At 33.6% G+C, this 15,953-nt stretch overlaps 2 protein-coding genes across 2 annotated transcripts in view; both read left to right on the forward strand.

Annotated features, from left to right (window-relative positions):
- The first annotated feature begins 214 nt into the window (after positions 1–214).
- LOC108772828 (L-lactate dehydrogenase) lies at positions 215–3,797 on the forward strand. The gene is made up of 8 exons (XM_018538461.1): positions 215–556; positions 1,068–1,194; positions 1,498–1,615; positions 1,779–1,952; positions 2,479–2,652; positions 2,739–2,856; positions 3,143–3,266; positions 3,550–3,797. Exons 1-8 carry the CDS (start codon positions 345–347, stop codon positions 3,715–3,717), a joined length of 1,215 nt encoding a protein of 404 aa, XP_018393963.1. The 5' UTR covers positions 215–344; the 3' UTR covers positions 3,718–3,797.
- Positions 3,798–5,881: 2,084 nt separating this feature from the next.
- Best2 (bestrophin family protein) overlaps positions 5,882–15,953 on the forward strand; it is a 47,390-nt gene continuing 37,318 nt past the window's right edge. The window contains exon 1 of the mRNA XM_018538510.1: positions 5,882–5,952. Coding sequence (XP_018394012.1) covers positions 5,882–5,952 — 71 coding nt within the window. The remainder of the gene's footprint in view (positions 5,953–15,953) is intronic.

Genomic DNA, 15,953 nt, shown 5'->3' on the forward strand with positions numbered 1-15,953 from the left:
TAAAATATGCATTGTTATATGTGTATAATATAATAACGTATGATTTTACTAAATTTTAATTAAGAAAAGCAGATAATAAAGCATTTTTAAATTATTAATAAATTTTGTACATGCTTCTCTTTTTTGAACGCCTATTTATAATATACTATGTTAGTAACCATGGATGCGTTTAACAATTGGCGAACCGACATGATCATAATGGCTGTATGCCAAGAATGTTATGTCGGTCGATTATAGTTACAGTGTACTCTCTCTTTTCAAGAAAAAAACGGTTTCGTGCAATGTGACAGGTGTGGGTGAAAACGATCGTGCGACGTTTACAAAACCAATGAGTGACAGAAGCAATGGTTTTATCACCTCTACTGTCAAACTCGTTACTACCGATATGTCTGAGAAATCTGATACGCGTGACATTAACAAGAGACTTCGTCAGGAACCGATATACTCGCACTTTACCGCCGACGGTCTTGACAAAAATCTTAGGACGTGATAAAGGAAAATCTTTTGGGAAAGATGCGAGTTCTGGTTCGGGAGTACAAAGAGCGGTTAATTTTGTGTAATAATTTTTATGTTGTCATGTATATATTGACATATAATGACATATTTGTAATTTTAAACGAAATATTAAGAATGGAATTCAATTTATTCTTAAATTATTTTAATAATTTGAGAATATTTTTTTGTTAATTTATTACATTAATTTTCATTTGAACCTTTTAATTATACTCTCTTAGTTTAAAACAATTTAGATAATTATAATTTCTATGTATGTGGCAACACATTGTTTACTTCCTTTTATTTTTTATTATATTTTATATAAATGTAGTATGTATAAAGAATTTTAAGACTAAGCTATTATTATTAGTATTAAATTTAATACATTTTTCTAATAGTTACTAAGAACTTTTAATATAATTATTAGAGGATTTTTTGAAAGAACTAAAGTAATCAGTTTCTAGACAGTTTATAATTTTACAAAAATATAGTTTACATAAATAATTCCGTGAGTGATTATAATATAATGTTTTGCCGTTAAATTTAAAAAAAAGTAAATTTCCGAATTCCAGTTCGCCGTGCTTGCGAGAAGAACTCTTATGTAAGATGTCGGAACCAGTTAAAGATTGTGGCCATAAAGTAACTATTGTTGGTGCTGGTATGGTCGGTGTTGCCCTTGCCAATTCACTTCTTTTTCAGGTAGAATTATTCCTTTTTAGTTGAAATTTTAAATACGATTTGAATTATAATTACTTACTAAATTTACTTTATTTCAAATTAAAATAAAAATTTTAATTGTATTATAAATACAATTAAAAAGAATGCATAAACGTTATAATGTATTATATTTGCATTATATGTATAATGATATTATTTTATAAATGACCCATTGTGCTTTAAATAAATGATAGACATATTAAAGTTATAGTTAAAGAAATATTAAAAATTAAATTTTTAGTGATGTATTTTGTAAATTTGTATTGTTATTTCATTAAATATTAGCGAATTACTTCACATATCGCAATGGTAGATGTCTTTCCTAAAAAACTGGAAGGCGAAGGAATGGACTACAGCCACAGTTCCGTATTTATAGGAGATCCAAAGATCGAGTATGATACAGGTAATGGATTTCATTGAATATGTATTAGAGTTATGCAAAAATCGTAGATTTATTGTTTATGTGCAAATGTAACCATAACTTTATATCTTACAAGTTTAATTGACTTTTCATGTACAACAATTTTTTTACTCGTGTATAAGACACAAAAATATCTCTTTTGTAGACTTTTGTGTGACGAGTAATTCGAAAGTCGTAGCTATTTGCGCGGGTGTACGACCAGTGAAGGGTGAAACTCGACTCGACTTGGTGAAAAGAAATACAGAAATATTGAAAAGCATAATACCACCTCTAGCAAATTATAGTCCAAATGCGGTGTTTATTGTCATTAGTAATCCAGGTTAAAATTAATTAATATAATAAACAATTTTATTAATTGGTATGTATAAAACAAAGTATTTAATGAAAATAATATTATGTATATAGTATTTAAAGATTCCGAGAATGTTGCAAATTAAATATTTATTTGATGTTTCTTTAAAAAAATATCTTGGCATTATACACATAAGAAAAAAAAATCACTTTTTCTGTACACACATGATTAATAGTATAAATATTGTTGATATTTAATAAAATTGAATAATTTTTTATTTAAATAAAGTAGAAATTTCTTATTATTTTAATTAATTAAATTTTGTATTAATTGAATGTTTATTTAAGAAAAGAAAGATAATTATTAAGAGATTTTAATTTTAATTTATAAAATATTTAATATAAAAATAGATGTATAAATATTATTTGAAAAATAATTATTATATCAGCAAATTATTACGTTGATCATTAAAATGCGTAATATTAGATATATTATATGAATAATATTTATACAAGAAAATTTGATAAATTATAAATGTGATTTTCTCTTATAGTGGATATCTTGGCATGGGTCACCTGGAAATTAAGTGGACTTCCTGTCCATCAGGTAATCGGTAGCGGAACTCATCTGGATAGCGCAAGATTTCGCTACATGATTGCTGATCGATTAGGAATAGCGCCGAGTTCGGTCCAAGCATACATCATTGGTGAACACGGGGACAGTATGGGTGAGCTCTATCGATCGATCTTTGACATTTGACACGGGGAGAAAGGCGACGTTACGCATTAAGCCCGATCATTCGATGTTTCCTAGTTCCGCTCTGGTCCGGTGTGAGCGTTGCGGGAGTGCAGTTCCGCGATATTATCCCGAATATCGGTCTCGAGACGGATGATGAAAAGTGGTTCGAAATATCAAAATATATAGTGAAACTGTAAGTTCAATAATCTTAAATGAACAGAGAAAATATTAGATTTTACGAAATATCAATATAAGATCAATAATATCAATTGTCTTGCATACTCAACGTATCTGCAAAAACTTGAATATTTTTTATAAAGATTTATTTTATATTTTAGATTCATATATTTTACAAATAACATTTAATTAAATTACTATGTATAATGTCAGCAAACAATTACAGTTGTATATATAATTAAACGGCAACTTTAATTAAATAGAATTTTTGCACTATTTTGTAAGGATTTAATATTTTTCAGAGGTGCTATGGTGCGTTGTCTGAAAGGATACTCAAATACAGCCATTGGACTTTCTGCAGCCGATATCATAATAGCCATATTACGTAATACACAAACTATTATACCAGTTTCGACCTTAGTGCAGGTATAAATTATATATTTGCAATTAATTTACGGTAATAATTTTTAATTTAATTTTTGAAAATACATAAAAAGTTCGTAATATTAAATATTAGCTGAAACCAAGTAAATAAATAAATAAAATATTTTTGGATTGATGATCAAATACAGTAACACGCGTTGCATTTTGTGTATCTTTAAAAATTAAAATAAAATATTTTTTAGTAAAATGTAACATTTACATTAAAAAAGTTAGTATGCAAAACTATCATATTCTACACACACACTAATCAAAATTGTCTTTTTAGGGTCATCACAACGTATGTCACGATATGTTCCTATCCCTACCTTGCGCGATAGGCGAAAATGGTATCACACAGATAATACGAATGCACATGACTGAACACGAGAAAAAGCTGTTCCAGAATTCAGCGAAAGTTGTATACAAGGTGCAGAAGGATATCAAAATCAAATAGATTGAGTAATACGTGAAAAGGGATCTTGTAAACATATTTAATTTATTTGTAAAAAAAAAAAATACGAGTGTAATAAATTATACAGCTTATCCTAGTACTTTGTACCGTTACAATCGGTACCGCAAAACCATTTACGGCACAACTAAAGTCTTTTCCGACTCGTCCAGGGTGACGTGCGGCAACCGCGAATGCTCAGATTGCTAATTTATATGAATCGGGACGGAGACTACCAATGGATTCTCCGAATTATTTTCTCTCGAATTTCATGATATTTTGAATCGCTGGAATGGTCCTCGCAAATGACGTTATTCTCTGACTAACAAGCTTCAGATCTTTCAGATCCTGAAATCCTCCAACCCGACGAGTTAATGACGTAAATGACCTATTTTATAACATCTGGCAATATCTGGCACACGTGACTTTTTGTTGGCACAACTCGAATCTCTTATTGCTTCCGAGTAAAGCCTTTCGACGAACTGTGACTTCATATTTTTGGAGTTTCCCGTTGCATAAATATCTTTGGCACCTCCAGAAAGCGGTAAGAGCGCATGTCATCGTGTTCTCGGCGCGTGAACGAGCGAAAGGTGACCGGTGGATGGTACCAGAAGGCCATTATTACGCCGCAGGCTAGGCCACGGCAAGGTGAGAGAAGGATGCGAAAACTGTGCGCAAGATGGCGTTTTGGAAGTGCTCAATACTTGCGAATATATCTGCAACCACTTGTGTTTGAACGGCCGCACAGGGCCGTAAGAGTCCGATCTATCCTTGGAGGAAGTACGGAGTAACGAAACGATCATGCATCTTCATTTATCGTCACGTATACCGTAATTAGGTATACTGATAATAATGATACGGTTGAATAAGTCGACGATGATATAAAGAAGGGGACGATGAAAGGATGATTCAGAGCCAGTGCGCAAAGAGTAATGAAATGTGGAAACTTCTGGCGGTACAAATATTGCTGAGGAGGCAAGAGCGGCACTTTGAATCATTCCCCTTTTACTCGCCATAGATCTACTTGAAAGGCTAGGCGCGTCGATTGATTTTGAAAGAGGAATTCCGTGTAAACTATATGTCACAAATTTTTTTACAACAAAGTTACATAAATTCCTAGTTGATTTCAAATAAACGTGACTTAAGGTGACTCTGAAACAACATTTAATTCGCTAGAACGGCACGCCATTCGATGAATATGACAAACATAGAAATGAAATTGCCACTTAAAATGAGTTTATTATCTACCTGTTAAATCATGATCAATATCACTCAAGATGCATGTCAACTTGATAGTTTATCCGACATGCAATCTCCTATCTTTATTTCTCAATCATGAAATCCTTACAATAGAAAATATATTGATTTTACGTGAAACTTATTTCATATGATTTTCCTGTGATTGGTACTTTAAATGTCTCTAGTAAGGTCTTCTCAATGCTTATGCTGCTATAAAATTTACACGGTGCATATGTACTCGCTGGCAAGATTAAAAAATGAGGAAACTAAATATTTGATGAAATAACATAATCAACCAGTTTAAACAGTTTATATTCAATGTCTAATCCTAGCGAATTGAAATAAAAATTCGAAGTTTGCACAATTTTGCTAACCTGGAAATAACTTATCAAAAGATACCTTTAAAATGATATTTCGTAAGAATACTTGCCTCGTTGCTTGCTTCTTACTGTCCAGTTCAGAGAAAAGCTCGACCCTACCTGAAACACTCCAAGCAGGTCTAGTGCAAAGTGGGTTCTGGAAGTGCCGGTTACATCCCTGGCTCCCAAGTGGAGGTGGCACAGCCGGGCCCCGTTCTCTGTTGGTCCCGCCGTCCTTAGTGGAGCTCAGTCAGTAGACAGTCGATCCGCCTGGTCAGCTGGTTTTAACCATTCGCGTATTCTAGAGCTTCCTCATGGTAAACCCATCGCGAGCGACTAGGTACATCCCGGTGCCGATCTCCTGGTGTCTACTTTCAAATTAAATTAGCTAAACATTGGATACAGCATCAGCGGCCCGCGCGCCGCATGTGCGCGAGTGTGCAGCTTCACCGGAAACATCATCGACACGGTACGAGGGACCAAATCGTCTACAGCAGAAGAGACCGAGTTGAAGAAGAAAGAAGAGGGTAGTGACTGAGGAAGGAGATTGCGCGCGCGCAATCAGACAGGAAATGACCATATCGTACGCGAGCGAAGTGCCGAACGGCTCCAGCTTTGGTTGCTTCTGGAGGATTCTAATCAAGTAAGTCTTGCCATTCTCCAGCTCGTTTTAATATGTTGTATAAATGTATGTGTTTTTTGCGATCTGCGCTCGACGTAGGCACCAGAGCTGTCAACTCGCTAGCAGCTGACAGGTGAGACCGGTAATAGGCGCGTGGAGCCTTGGCAGGAGTTGCTTTCCGCGTGTTTCTTAATTCTAATCGAATGTAGATACACTTGATTGTATCATTTTTAGCAATATGTGTTTCTCGTGATTAATTTAACTTAGATCTTGATGTTTTATAATATTTGCTATCATGCGAGTGATTTGCTTTCCCTAATTTTTTTATCACTTACAATCGAGCCCCTAAAGATCACAAGATCTATGTACTTTTACTTTCGCCAAGGGGCATAAATTATGGTGATAGTATTTTAGACTGAACATGCGAATCGCGGGTTATTGGCATCGCAATTACACGATCATTGCAATATGTAACAATTCCGTGATATGAATTTGTCATATATTTTTGGTACAGAATAATTCATGAAATTAGACGGTCTAGATTTCTAGACTTCTGGACATGTAGACTACATATCGTCAGTATGCTAGATAAAATGAAGACATTGCTCTATAACGACCGGCTGATCGTTGTGCAACGTTTAACTTTCGACTTAATGTGCCACGCTCTCGATTTATAGCTTAGTTACACAGAAGGAGGTAAGAACAAATATCCTTAAGCAAGAATTCGGTATAAATAATTATGTCGAAAACAGGAAGATGACCATTAAGTATACTAGAATTTGTGTATCAATCAAAAACGTTCAATAGTTCTATAATTAACCAGTCGCGTATTTCGAAACCCGTCAAAGAATTGCCGATTTGTAATAAAACTGAAACATCGGAAGTGTCTCACATTTCCAATCGGTATAGAAAACGCAATTCGCTCGAATTTGCTTACAGCAGTAAAGGAACACGTAAAACCCGCTAGCACAGAAATGGCGTTCGGTCTGCGCTTGCTCACGCGTTTTAAGGAAATAAGGTCGCCAATACATCGATTTTAAAACGTAGAGGCGCGCTCGGCCGCTGTGTCCAGAATATATCACCAATGAAAATTATTGCACTATTACTACACGCTGGGGCTCGGGCGTCTGTTATCTGCTATGCAATGAGTAACAATGGCAATGTTTATGCTGGAGGGATTGACATGACAACATCGGTCAGACACGTGTTTAATCGAGCCACTCGTATGTATATATAAACCTATCATATGTTCAGTGTACAGTGTGGTATCATTAAAGTCGTGTTTTCTAAATGAACGTGAAATCATAAATTACGCGACATCTCTCGCAGGTGTTTTTATTTAATTTGTAGAGAGTGCGACGAGGAAAATTAATTAACGACGTAAGATTCTCATTTATCAGGAGACGCGGTAGTGTCTCCGGTCATGTTCAAAAACTGAAAGACAGTACAAGTCTCTTATCCCGAGCCACCAAAGTCCATTTTTGGGGGTGCATAACTACTAAAATATAAAAAATTTTGAATCGAACGTTTCAACGTATATCTTTTGAAACAATGAAAATGACAATAGATATTATTGTTAATTATTCAGCATAATTATTTATTAAATACCTAAAACATTATATACTTTTACACATTAATATTTCTGGATTCATTTCGTCTTACTACTGCATGCTACTATTAATAATATTGGACGTTTCGAAAAAACCTTTTGTTTTTATTTTAATTATAAATCGAACGTTTTAACGTATATCTTTTGAAACAATGAAAATGACAATAGATATTATTGTTAATTATTCAGCATAATTATTTATTAAATACCTAAAACATTATATACTTTTACACATTAATATTTCTGGATTCATTTCGTCTTACTACTGCATGCTACTATTAATAATATTGGACGTTTCGAAAAAACCTTTTGTTTTTATTTTAATTATAGTACAAATATTAAGCTTTTATACTGTGAAATTATTATTCCAAAGTTTTCCTTTTTTTCTTCGTTTTAAATCGTTATGTAATCATTCTCGTAAATCAGTGTAATCGGTGACATCAATGCTTGTCGAGAGCGTCTACGCGATTCAGTGTCGACAATTACGTATGTGAAATTAAATGTTATGCAACGTGGAAATTTTTTTAGAATATGCTATAGATATGAAAGTATGATAATATATAGTTTTGATGAAAATGATCCAAAATATTGAAGTATAATGATAGCGTTAATAAATGTCTGTATAAACGACAAATAGAATCACTTGGTTAAATAAAAATCTATCTTGAGAACGTGGGTACGTCAATAGTTGCTTTTCACGATAATTTCTTAAACATAATCGCAAAATGAAATGTAAAATAAAAACTTATCTCATTGCGCTTGTTAAAATAATAAATGGGAAAAACAAAAAAGAGGAGTATGAACAATATTTGCATTATTTTTTAAAAAGGTATGACACATTTCTACGTACAACATAAGCGAGTTCTTTCATTTATCTGGATAATAACCGAAGGAACCATAAAACGAATGTGTTAACTGTATTCTAAGTCGTTTGTTTGATATTAATTACTACCAGTTACATGAATGATTAACGGGCGTTATATAGAAAATAAATTATGCCTCTACTTATATTGCTAAATGTAAGATTTAAATTTATATCAAATTTCTTTTATTACTAAAAAATCTAATATGTATAGACACAAAAATATTTTTATCAATTTGCTATATATTTTCATATAATTACTAGAATATAAAAGTAAATTAAAAATGTTTATTAGTTATGTATGTAAAAAGGAACTTTTCTCTGATATGCTACATATTTTATAAAGTTTAATTAAGTGAATGACCATGTATATGTTAAAAAATTTATCAATTTAAATATAATGCATCAAAATTAATGCAATTTCGCGCGTTTTACAGTACTCACAAAAATGCATCTAATAGCACCTATTGCCATTCGTGGTGTCCTTGTCCAAGCCCGTTTGTTGACATTTCTACGACCTTTACACATTGTGTGGTATTGGTGGATGCTCCTTGGTCTCGGTTTCTCTCCGTACGCGCCTCGGTGGAAATAGCCTTAACGGCTTTCACGTAAGATCTCGCTTTCCTATGCACGTTATACCACAACACTGTAGTAGTTAAAGGAAAGACGACAACGGCTAGTCTATAAATACGCAGGAATGTCCAGGAATAGAAAATCTTTCGCGGTAGCGTGCAAACGAGAGCGTGTATACTTGTAAGTACTCCATAAGTCGATTCCCCTAATAGAAATTATGATTAATTGCAATCTGGTGGAGAAAGGAATGTCGTTACGTTTCTTCGTATTTTTTCAAATTTCAGATGTACAATTTTTAATTTATTAACAGTTCAACCGATCATCCTCTTCTCGTTCCCACGAATGGAGTAATTACTTCGATTCTGAATGATTAAGTGATTCGTTGCGTATGGTAGGCGCCGTCTCTGTATGAAAGAAAAAATCATTCGCTGTCATACTATTTCTGCAAAACAGGACGATCCTGCTCCATGATATTTCATTGCCAACGTTTTGCTTCTTGAGAAGCAGCAAAACATGTAGTAGCTCTCCTTTTTCTCGTTACAGTTTTCCGCGGTGACCCATACCAGCTTTCTTATCCGCCTATCGGTGTTGCTGGCAAAAGGAAGCAACATGATCACCGATCTATAAATACCCGGGAGAGCCCCGGAACATACTATAAATACGTAGTTGGTATCCAGGAATAGAAAATCCTCTTACCTGCTTTTCCAGTACGCTGATAACAACCGTGCCGGCGAATTCTCACACGTAGAGCAGATCTGTTACGAGGTTAATGATGCGATTGTTAGAACGATTTCTGTTACGCCGTGAACAGAAACGCTCTTACACATACCATACGTGCATGGCTAAGGGCCAATTCTTCGATGGTTTTTTGAAGGTTAAATTAATGTGAATCCTATCGGCGTGATTTGTCTCGAGATATTTTTCCGCCATTTTTTTTCATTCTAACATTCTCACACGGAAAAAATGGTTTTGTTGAAGTATCTAACAATTTAGCTATGAAAATAATTATCTTTGGACCATTAAAACATTTACATATGTAGGATATGTTCAAATTGGTTGCTAGAAAATTGCAAACCCCTTGCAACATTATTATTAAATAGCTTAAACGTTTTACATAGTCACTTTGATGACTCAAAAATTATTTTCAGTATTTATAGCTTTATTTCTCGATATTTTTTACAATTCTTTCCATGCATGTAATTACTTTTTTTATCTTGCATATATATTTATGAGCTTTATAACCAGAAGAAACAGTTGTGCTTGTTCACCTAGGATTTACTAACAAAAGATCATACGGAATATAGGAAATATTTCGTGACGTGTCGACGATGTGCAAAAACGAAACGAGAATCTAAAATATTTTCATACTTCGATTATCGCCTCAGGCATGACGTTTGTTGCAACAAGTGCTTCCATACGCGCTGCTACAGCTGTTCCGATCACGCGCGCGAAATACTCGCAGCGCATGAACGGAAGAACCATGGCGGCGAATCGTACGCGTGAAAGCAAGAACAGTTTCACGTCGTGGAGTTGCCGTTCATATATAATATTGCTGCGTTTGCCTTCGTAGATTTATCGAGAAGGCACGACAAATTGGCTTGGAATCGATATATCGGCATTGCCTTCGAACGGGCACGCAGACGATGCGCAAGGCCGGCCTGCGCGGGCAAAATTTGTGCAGATGTTTGCAGAATTATAAACAGCTTATTGTGAAATGAAAAAGTGCGTGTCGCTGAACGATAGGCCCAATCATGATGAATCGTCACGTACTTTATGTAGGACGCGAAATAAGACACGCATATGTTGCAAATGTTATTCTGAAACAAGGAAAACAAAGGTGTACGGAATTACCAGATTACTTATTGATGTATGAAATCAGGTGTATAAAATTACCAGAGAGTATTAAAATGGTTATTAAAATGGAGAAAAAATAATTATTTAAAATTATTAATGTATTCTCATGCAGCATATTACACAGAGTAGGTTTAGTTGAAAAAATTCTAGCTTGAGATTTAAAAATAATTATGCATATACATAATATTTTTCTATCAGGAAAAAAACTAATTAGGTATAAAATAAGAAAGACTGTCAGTATTCTTTTCGAATGCATATAATTTTATATGATTTAGTGCAGACACCATTAAAAAATTTACACTTATAACGTCATAAAATATTACGCATATATTATTTAAATAATATTGAGTTATATATCTTTTGTATTTTATTTAAGAAAATTATTAAGAAAATTTTTTTAAATATAAAAAAAAAATGTATTTTTTTTTTCAAAAGGAGACAATATCAGTTTGAAAGAATACAAAGAAAAGAATTTTGTTGTGTTGTTAATCGATAACTAAAATTAAAAATAAATCATAACATTCTTGTTTAGAAATAGATAACTAATTTCATTATAGATAAGGAAATATTAGTAAGACCTAATTTTACATAATTTCAGGGACGGAAATAACATTTTAGAGAAAGAAATGTCAACATTGCGCTACACTCTTTTGAAATATGATCCTCATTGAAAAAGATGAAATTTTTTAGGAGTTTGATCCATGACTCACAAATTTTAATCAAACCGCTTGTGTCGGAGACATGAAAAAAATATCACTTGAGGCTAAAAATAACAATGCAAATTTCTACATCACAATACAGCTGTTATTTATAATTTCATGTGTTATCTTATTAAAAATACACGATAGTAACCACGTTTATTTTGCGCTAGAATGTGCCTGTCTACTTTACACGTATTTAGACGTTTAAATTTCATGGACCATTACCCATTCTATCGCATCTTATCAACTCATTTTTCCATTGCCCTTTTTATACCTATGTAACATCTTTCGCTTTCGCTTCTCAGCATTTCTCTATAATTCTTTTTAGTAGCAACTGTTCTCTTATTTTCTTTTTATACCTTTAAATTATTTTCTCGACACGTCGACGTCGGTATATCTTCTCATCATTTTTACATACCGCTCTTCTAATTCCGCGGAGAACTAGGCCAGAGTTTATCTCGCGCTTCGCTTGCCTTATCGAGACCGCGAAGCGCTTTCTGCGGTTTATTCGCATCGAGACGAGCACAACGATTGGTCACGTTTGAGCTTATTCGTGCGTCGCGATGGACGAGTTCTATCGTGTCGTCCTCTCGCACCCGTTGCCGGCAGTTTTACACCACGCCGAATGACAATGAGAGGACAAGCGAGTATTAGCGGCGGTTCGCATTTCGCTTCGCTGCACTTCGATTGCGTGACACACATTTCGCTCACCTCACTTGTCTTTCGTCGACCTCTCGCGCATAAGCACGCGCCGAAGTACGTTTTTCACGACACCTTGTATTGCTCGGTGTGTTGAATCGCTTGGAAACCAGAGCTGACCCAGTGTACCTCTGCCATCGATATCATCTTCAACATGGATTTTAGCATGTCCGCAAATTTGCAGTATTCACTGAGAATTGTTAAATTTTTTTCCTCTTTTTATCTGATAGATAAAACTATAATTTAAGCAAGAGAGAATAATAACAGTATTGTGGAATTATAGTTTTATATATATAATAACATCAAAAATAATGGATCTAAAGATCTATAAGAAGAATGCTATGCATAAAAATGAAGAAATAAAGATTTATTATTTGTGTGTATTTTTTTGTATGGAACATATAAGATAGATTTTTATAGAAATGTATGAGATAGAATATTGCTCAGCCATCGATTTAATAGGAATGTAAGTAATAAGAGCGCTGCGGGGCAAGACTCGTCTGAACGCGCTCTAAACGCGCTGGTCATGGCTGACAAGTGCGCGGTGTCTTTATCTACTTATCTATTAGGTAATATTAGAACGATTCATAAACGTCATTAATACGATAATAAGAATATTATTTGCAGTTGCCCTAATAATATGTGCACTAATGTCTATCTAATTATGAAAATTGTGAACTATCTTAGAATTACTTGTATTTTTTTATGATTATTTATAAGTAATTGAACGTTACTGGTATTAACTATTGCTTTTCAGATTGCGATCAGAGATTTATGTGGTAAAATTAAAAGTTGTTTTTTGCAATATGGTTTTTTTTTTAAACAAAGGTTATATTATATAATTTATCTGTATGTTTCTAATTTTCCTACAATATTTAATCATCAAGTCATAAAATAAGTATAATTAAATATAACAAAAGAAAGCGTGTGTCAACTACAATTAAGGTTAAATGTGTATTAGAATAATAATTCTATCTATATGTAATTTATTTTAAATGTATTTACTTCAAATAACTGTGCGTTGATTAATTTTAAATACTATCAAATTGAGATAATTTCACAAGTTATCTAAAGTAAATGTATTTAAAATAAATTACACATAGAAATATTATTTCAACATTTAACGTAGATTGTAATGCTTCTTTTTAGTTGATTTATTCATCGGTCTTATTTCTAACTTATTACAATATTATATAATTAATTTTATTCAGTATTTTCATAATATTTCAATATCACTTTAAAATTTGCCATTGGCGAGAACTGTTTCCGTGTCTACGTTTTGTAAAATACCTTCGTCCGATTACCTTCGAGGGCCGAGGAACTTGTTTTTTCTTCCGTGAAGTCTCGTCGAAAATTTCCATTGGTCCTTGATCAGCTTGGCGAATGTTCGTACGTGAGTTAAACGGCATGCCACAGGGACGCTTATCTCGCAAGAGGCGACGATGAAGCAGGCATTTCGTATAATCATCTGATTGACGTGTTGTGCATTTTATTTTTACTCAATTTCTAATTAAAATGTGAAGCCATATGTATCGCGCACACAACTTTCCAATGTTTCTCCAACTGATATTGAGAAACGATAATATCCTCTCTGACATGCATCTTGATGTAGATATCCCAAATTTCGAGATATTTTATCATATTGATCCAGTGATTTAGCGCATCAACCCAATGACCGTGGAAAAGCGGTTCTCGAGGAAGAATCTCGGAGATCTGATGAAGACAGGGCGAACGTGGAGCACCATGCCGTGAAGCGTGACCAGTGTTAGTTATGCAATGTTTTGTTGTCTTGCGTCCTTGTTGCCTGCATTGGTATTATCTTGCTTAGAGCGAAGGATCAATTACAATTTGTTGCCTTGATGATGATGTCTTTCCGAAAGGTAAAGGAGAAGGAGAGTGACCCTTGACCAATCAGTATGCCATCGCGGTGTTTGGAAAGAGTCGCGAAATTTTCGATCGGTAGAAACGAGACGAGGTTGTAAACAATTGTCAACTTGATTTATTCACTGACATAGTTAAGCCGCAATCTGTGACAGGTGCATCTATCATTCATGAGAGAGCTTTAGAGATATCCTCCTATTAAAATTATAATTTAAGTGTTGTGTAACATTACTCCATAAATCAGTCGACAATTACTTTTAGCATTTTATAAATGTCTGTGAGAATTCTCCTGCTACCATTCATAATTCCAGGATAACTATGATACTACTGAGCATTTAAAAAAATTAGAGTAAAATAGTATTTACCGGTTGTACGTCTACATTGATAAATTTGTTGATTGGATTACGTTTAATTTTACTTGCAATAATTTGTCAAGTATTATAATATACCGCAAATTATTTATGATAAGAAGAATTTCTATCGATTTTTGCTAAAGCAACAGAGTACCTTGAAATAGTTTACATCAAATTTGCTGTTGTTTATCTCAATGAGCAAAGACGTTCTTTCATATTTGTTATTTATAAGTAACATAAAAGCTTTTGCATAAATTAAATTATACACGACTTTCAAAATGTGCCTGCGCTGCATGTTTGATGATCGCTGAAAAACGGAATGTATGTTTGGCGAGTGATAACGCAATGCGAGGAACACGCAACAGTATTTACTGTCCACGCATAATCGTCGCACTTTTTTCGCTGCGACTTAAAATACAAGGCTGCCTGTAACTATGTCACTGTCAATCAGACTCATCGGTATGTATAACGCTTTCCAAACGTAGTTGTTGTGCCAGGATACTTAATTATTTTCATGGTTCGTGATCGGGGAAAAGACCTTACTACTTCGTTTCTGGATTCAATTGCCAATTAATTTACTACTTAGCTATCGGTCTAACGTTTGTATACCAATGATGTCACAAACATACGTCGATATGTACTTTTTAGAGATAAAGATCATTACTTTCTGATTAGACGTGTTTTTAGGCAATAAAGAACACTACTTACTTTGTTATCGTATTCGTAACTTCAAGATTATTCCATATATTTGTGGAAGATTATTCATCACGGCAAAGTCTAATATTTCGTATATCATATTAAAATGATAATATCATGCAAATGAAAATAGCAAAGATTTTAGATATTAAAGAATATTTATGCATATTTGTTATTTAATATCGTATAAACATCGTCCCAAATTTTTAGCGATTTCAAAGTGGAAAAATTTAAATAATGATTATTTTTTTAAATAATATTTCAATAATAATAACAATACTACATTAATTTTACAGACATCACTGAGAAAAAACTATGATAATATAATCGTAAAATGCAACAACTATAAAATAGTTTATTAAAGCGTCTATTATATTAATTCTGCATATGAAACTTGTAAAGTTACTATCTTTGTATAATAATATAGTTGCCATTATGTGTTTTTTGAGGCTAGAAATGCGTATATATTACTTGATTTATTGTATATAAGTCTCCGAAATCGCGTAATCTTCTCATATTGACGCACGTGGACTTATCGATTAAATATTTTCACGTAGCGTTAGTTTCGTCAATTTTTCATAACTGATTGATATAAAATCATTTCGCAGTACTGATTCATTAGCAATCCAAACAATCGAACGCTCAGCGCTTCCCACAGCTGCAGGTGAGGCGCGGCCTTGCTACACACTCGAGTATAATTTTTAGCGCTGAGATGGGTGCTGGTCTATCATACAAGGTAATTAATTCGTTAGCGGCCGCGATTGATGCTAATCATCCACTGGCCTTATGTAAAC

Source organism: Cyphomyrmex costatus, unplaced genomic scaffold (assembly GCF_001594065.2).
Source record: "Cyphomyrmex costatus isolate MS0001 unplaced genomic scaffold, Ccosl1.0 scaffold193, whole genome shotgun sequence".
Lineage (NCBI taxonomy): Eukaryota > Metazoa > Arthropoda > Insecta > Hymenoptera > Formicidae > Cyphomyrmex > Cyphomyrmex costatus.

Bases quoted from the DNA above. Each gene is read 5' to 3' on its own strand.
- LOC108772828 (XM_018538461.1), top strand. From the start codon at position 345: ATGGTTTTATCACCTCTACTGTCAAACTCGTTACTACCGATATGTCTG. The intron at 1,195-1,497 runs GTAGAATTATTC...ATTAAATATTAG, and splicing joins CCAATTCACTTCTTTTTCAG to CGAATTACTTCACATATCGC. The intron at 2,857-3,142 runs GTAAGTTCAATA...AATATTTTTCAG, and splicing joins TCAAAATATATAGTGAAACT to AGGTGCTATGGTGCGTTGTC.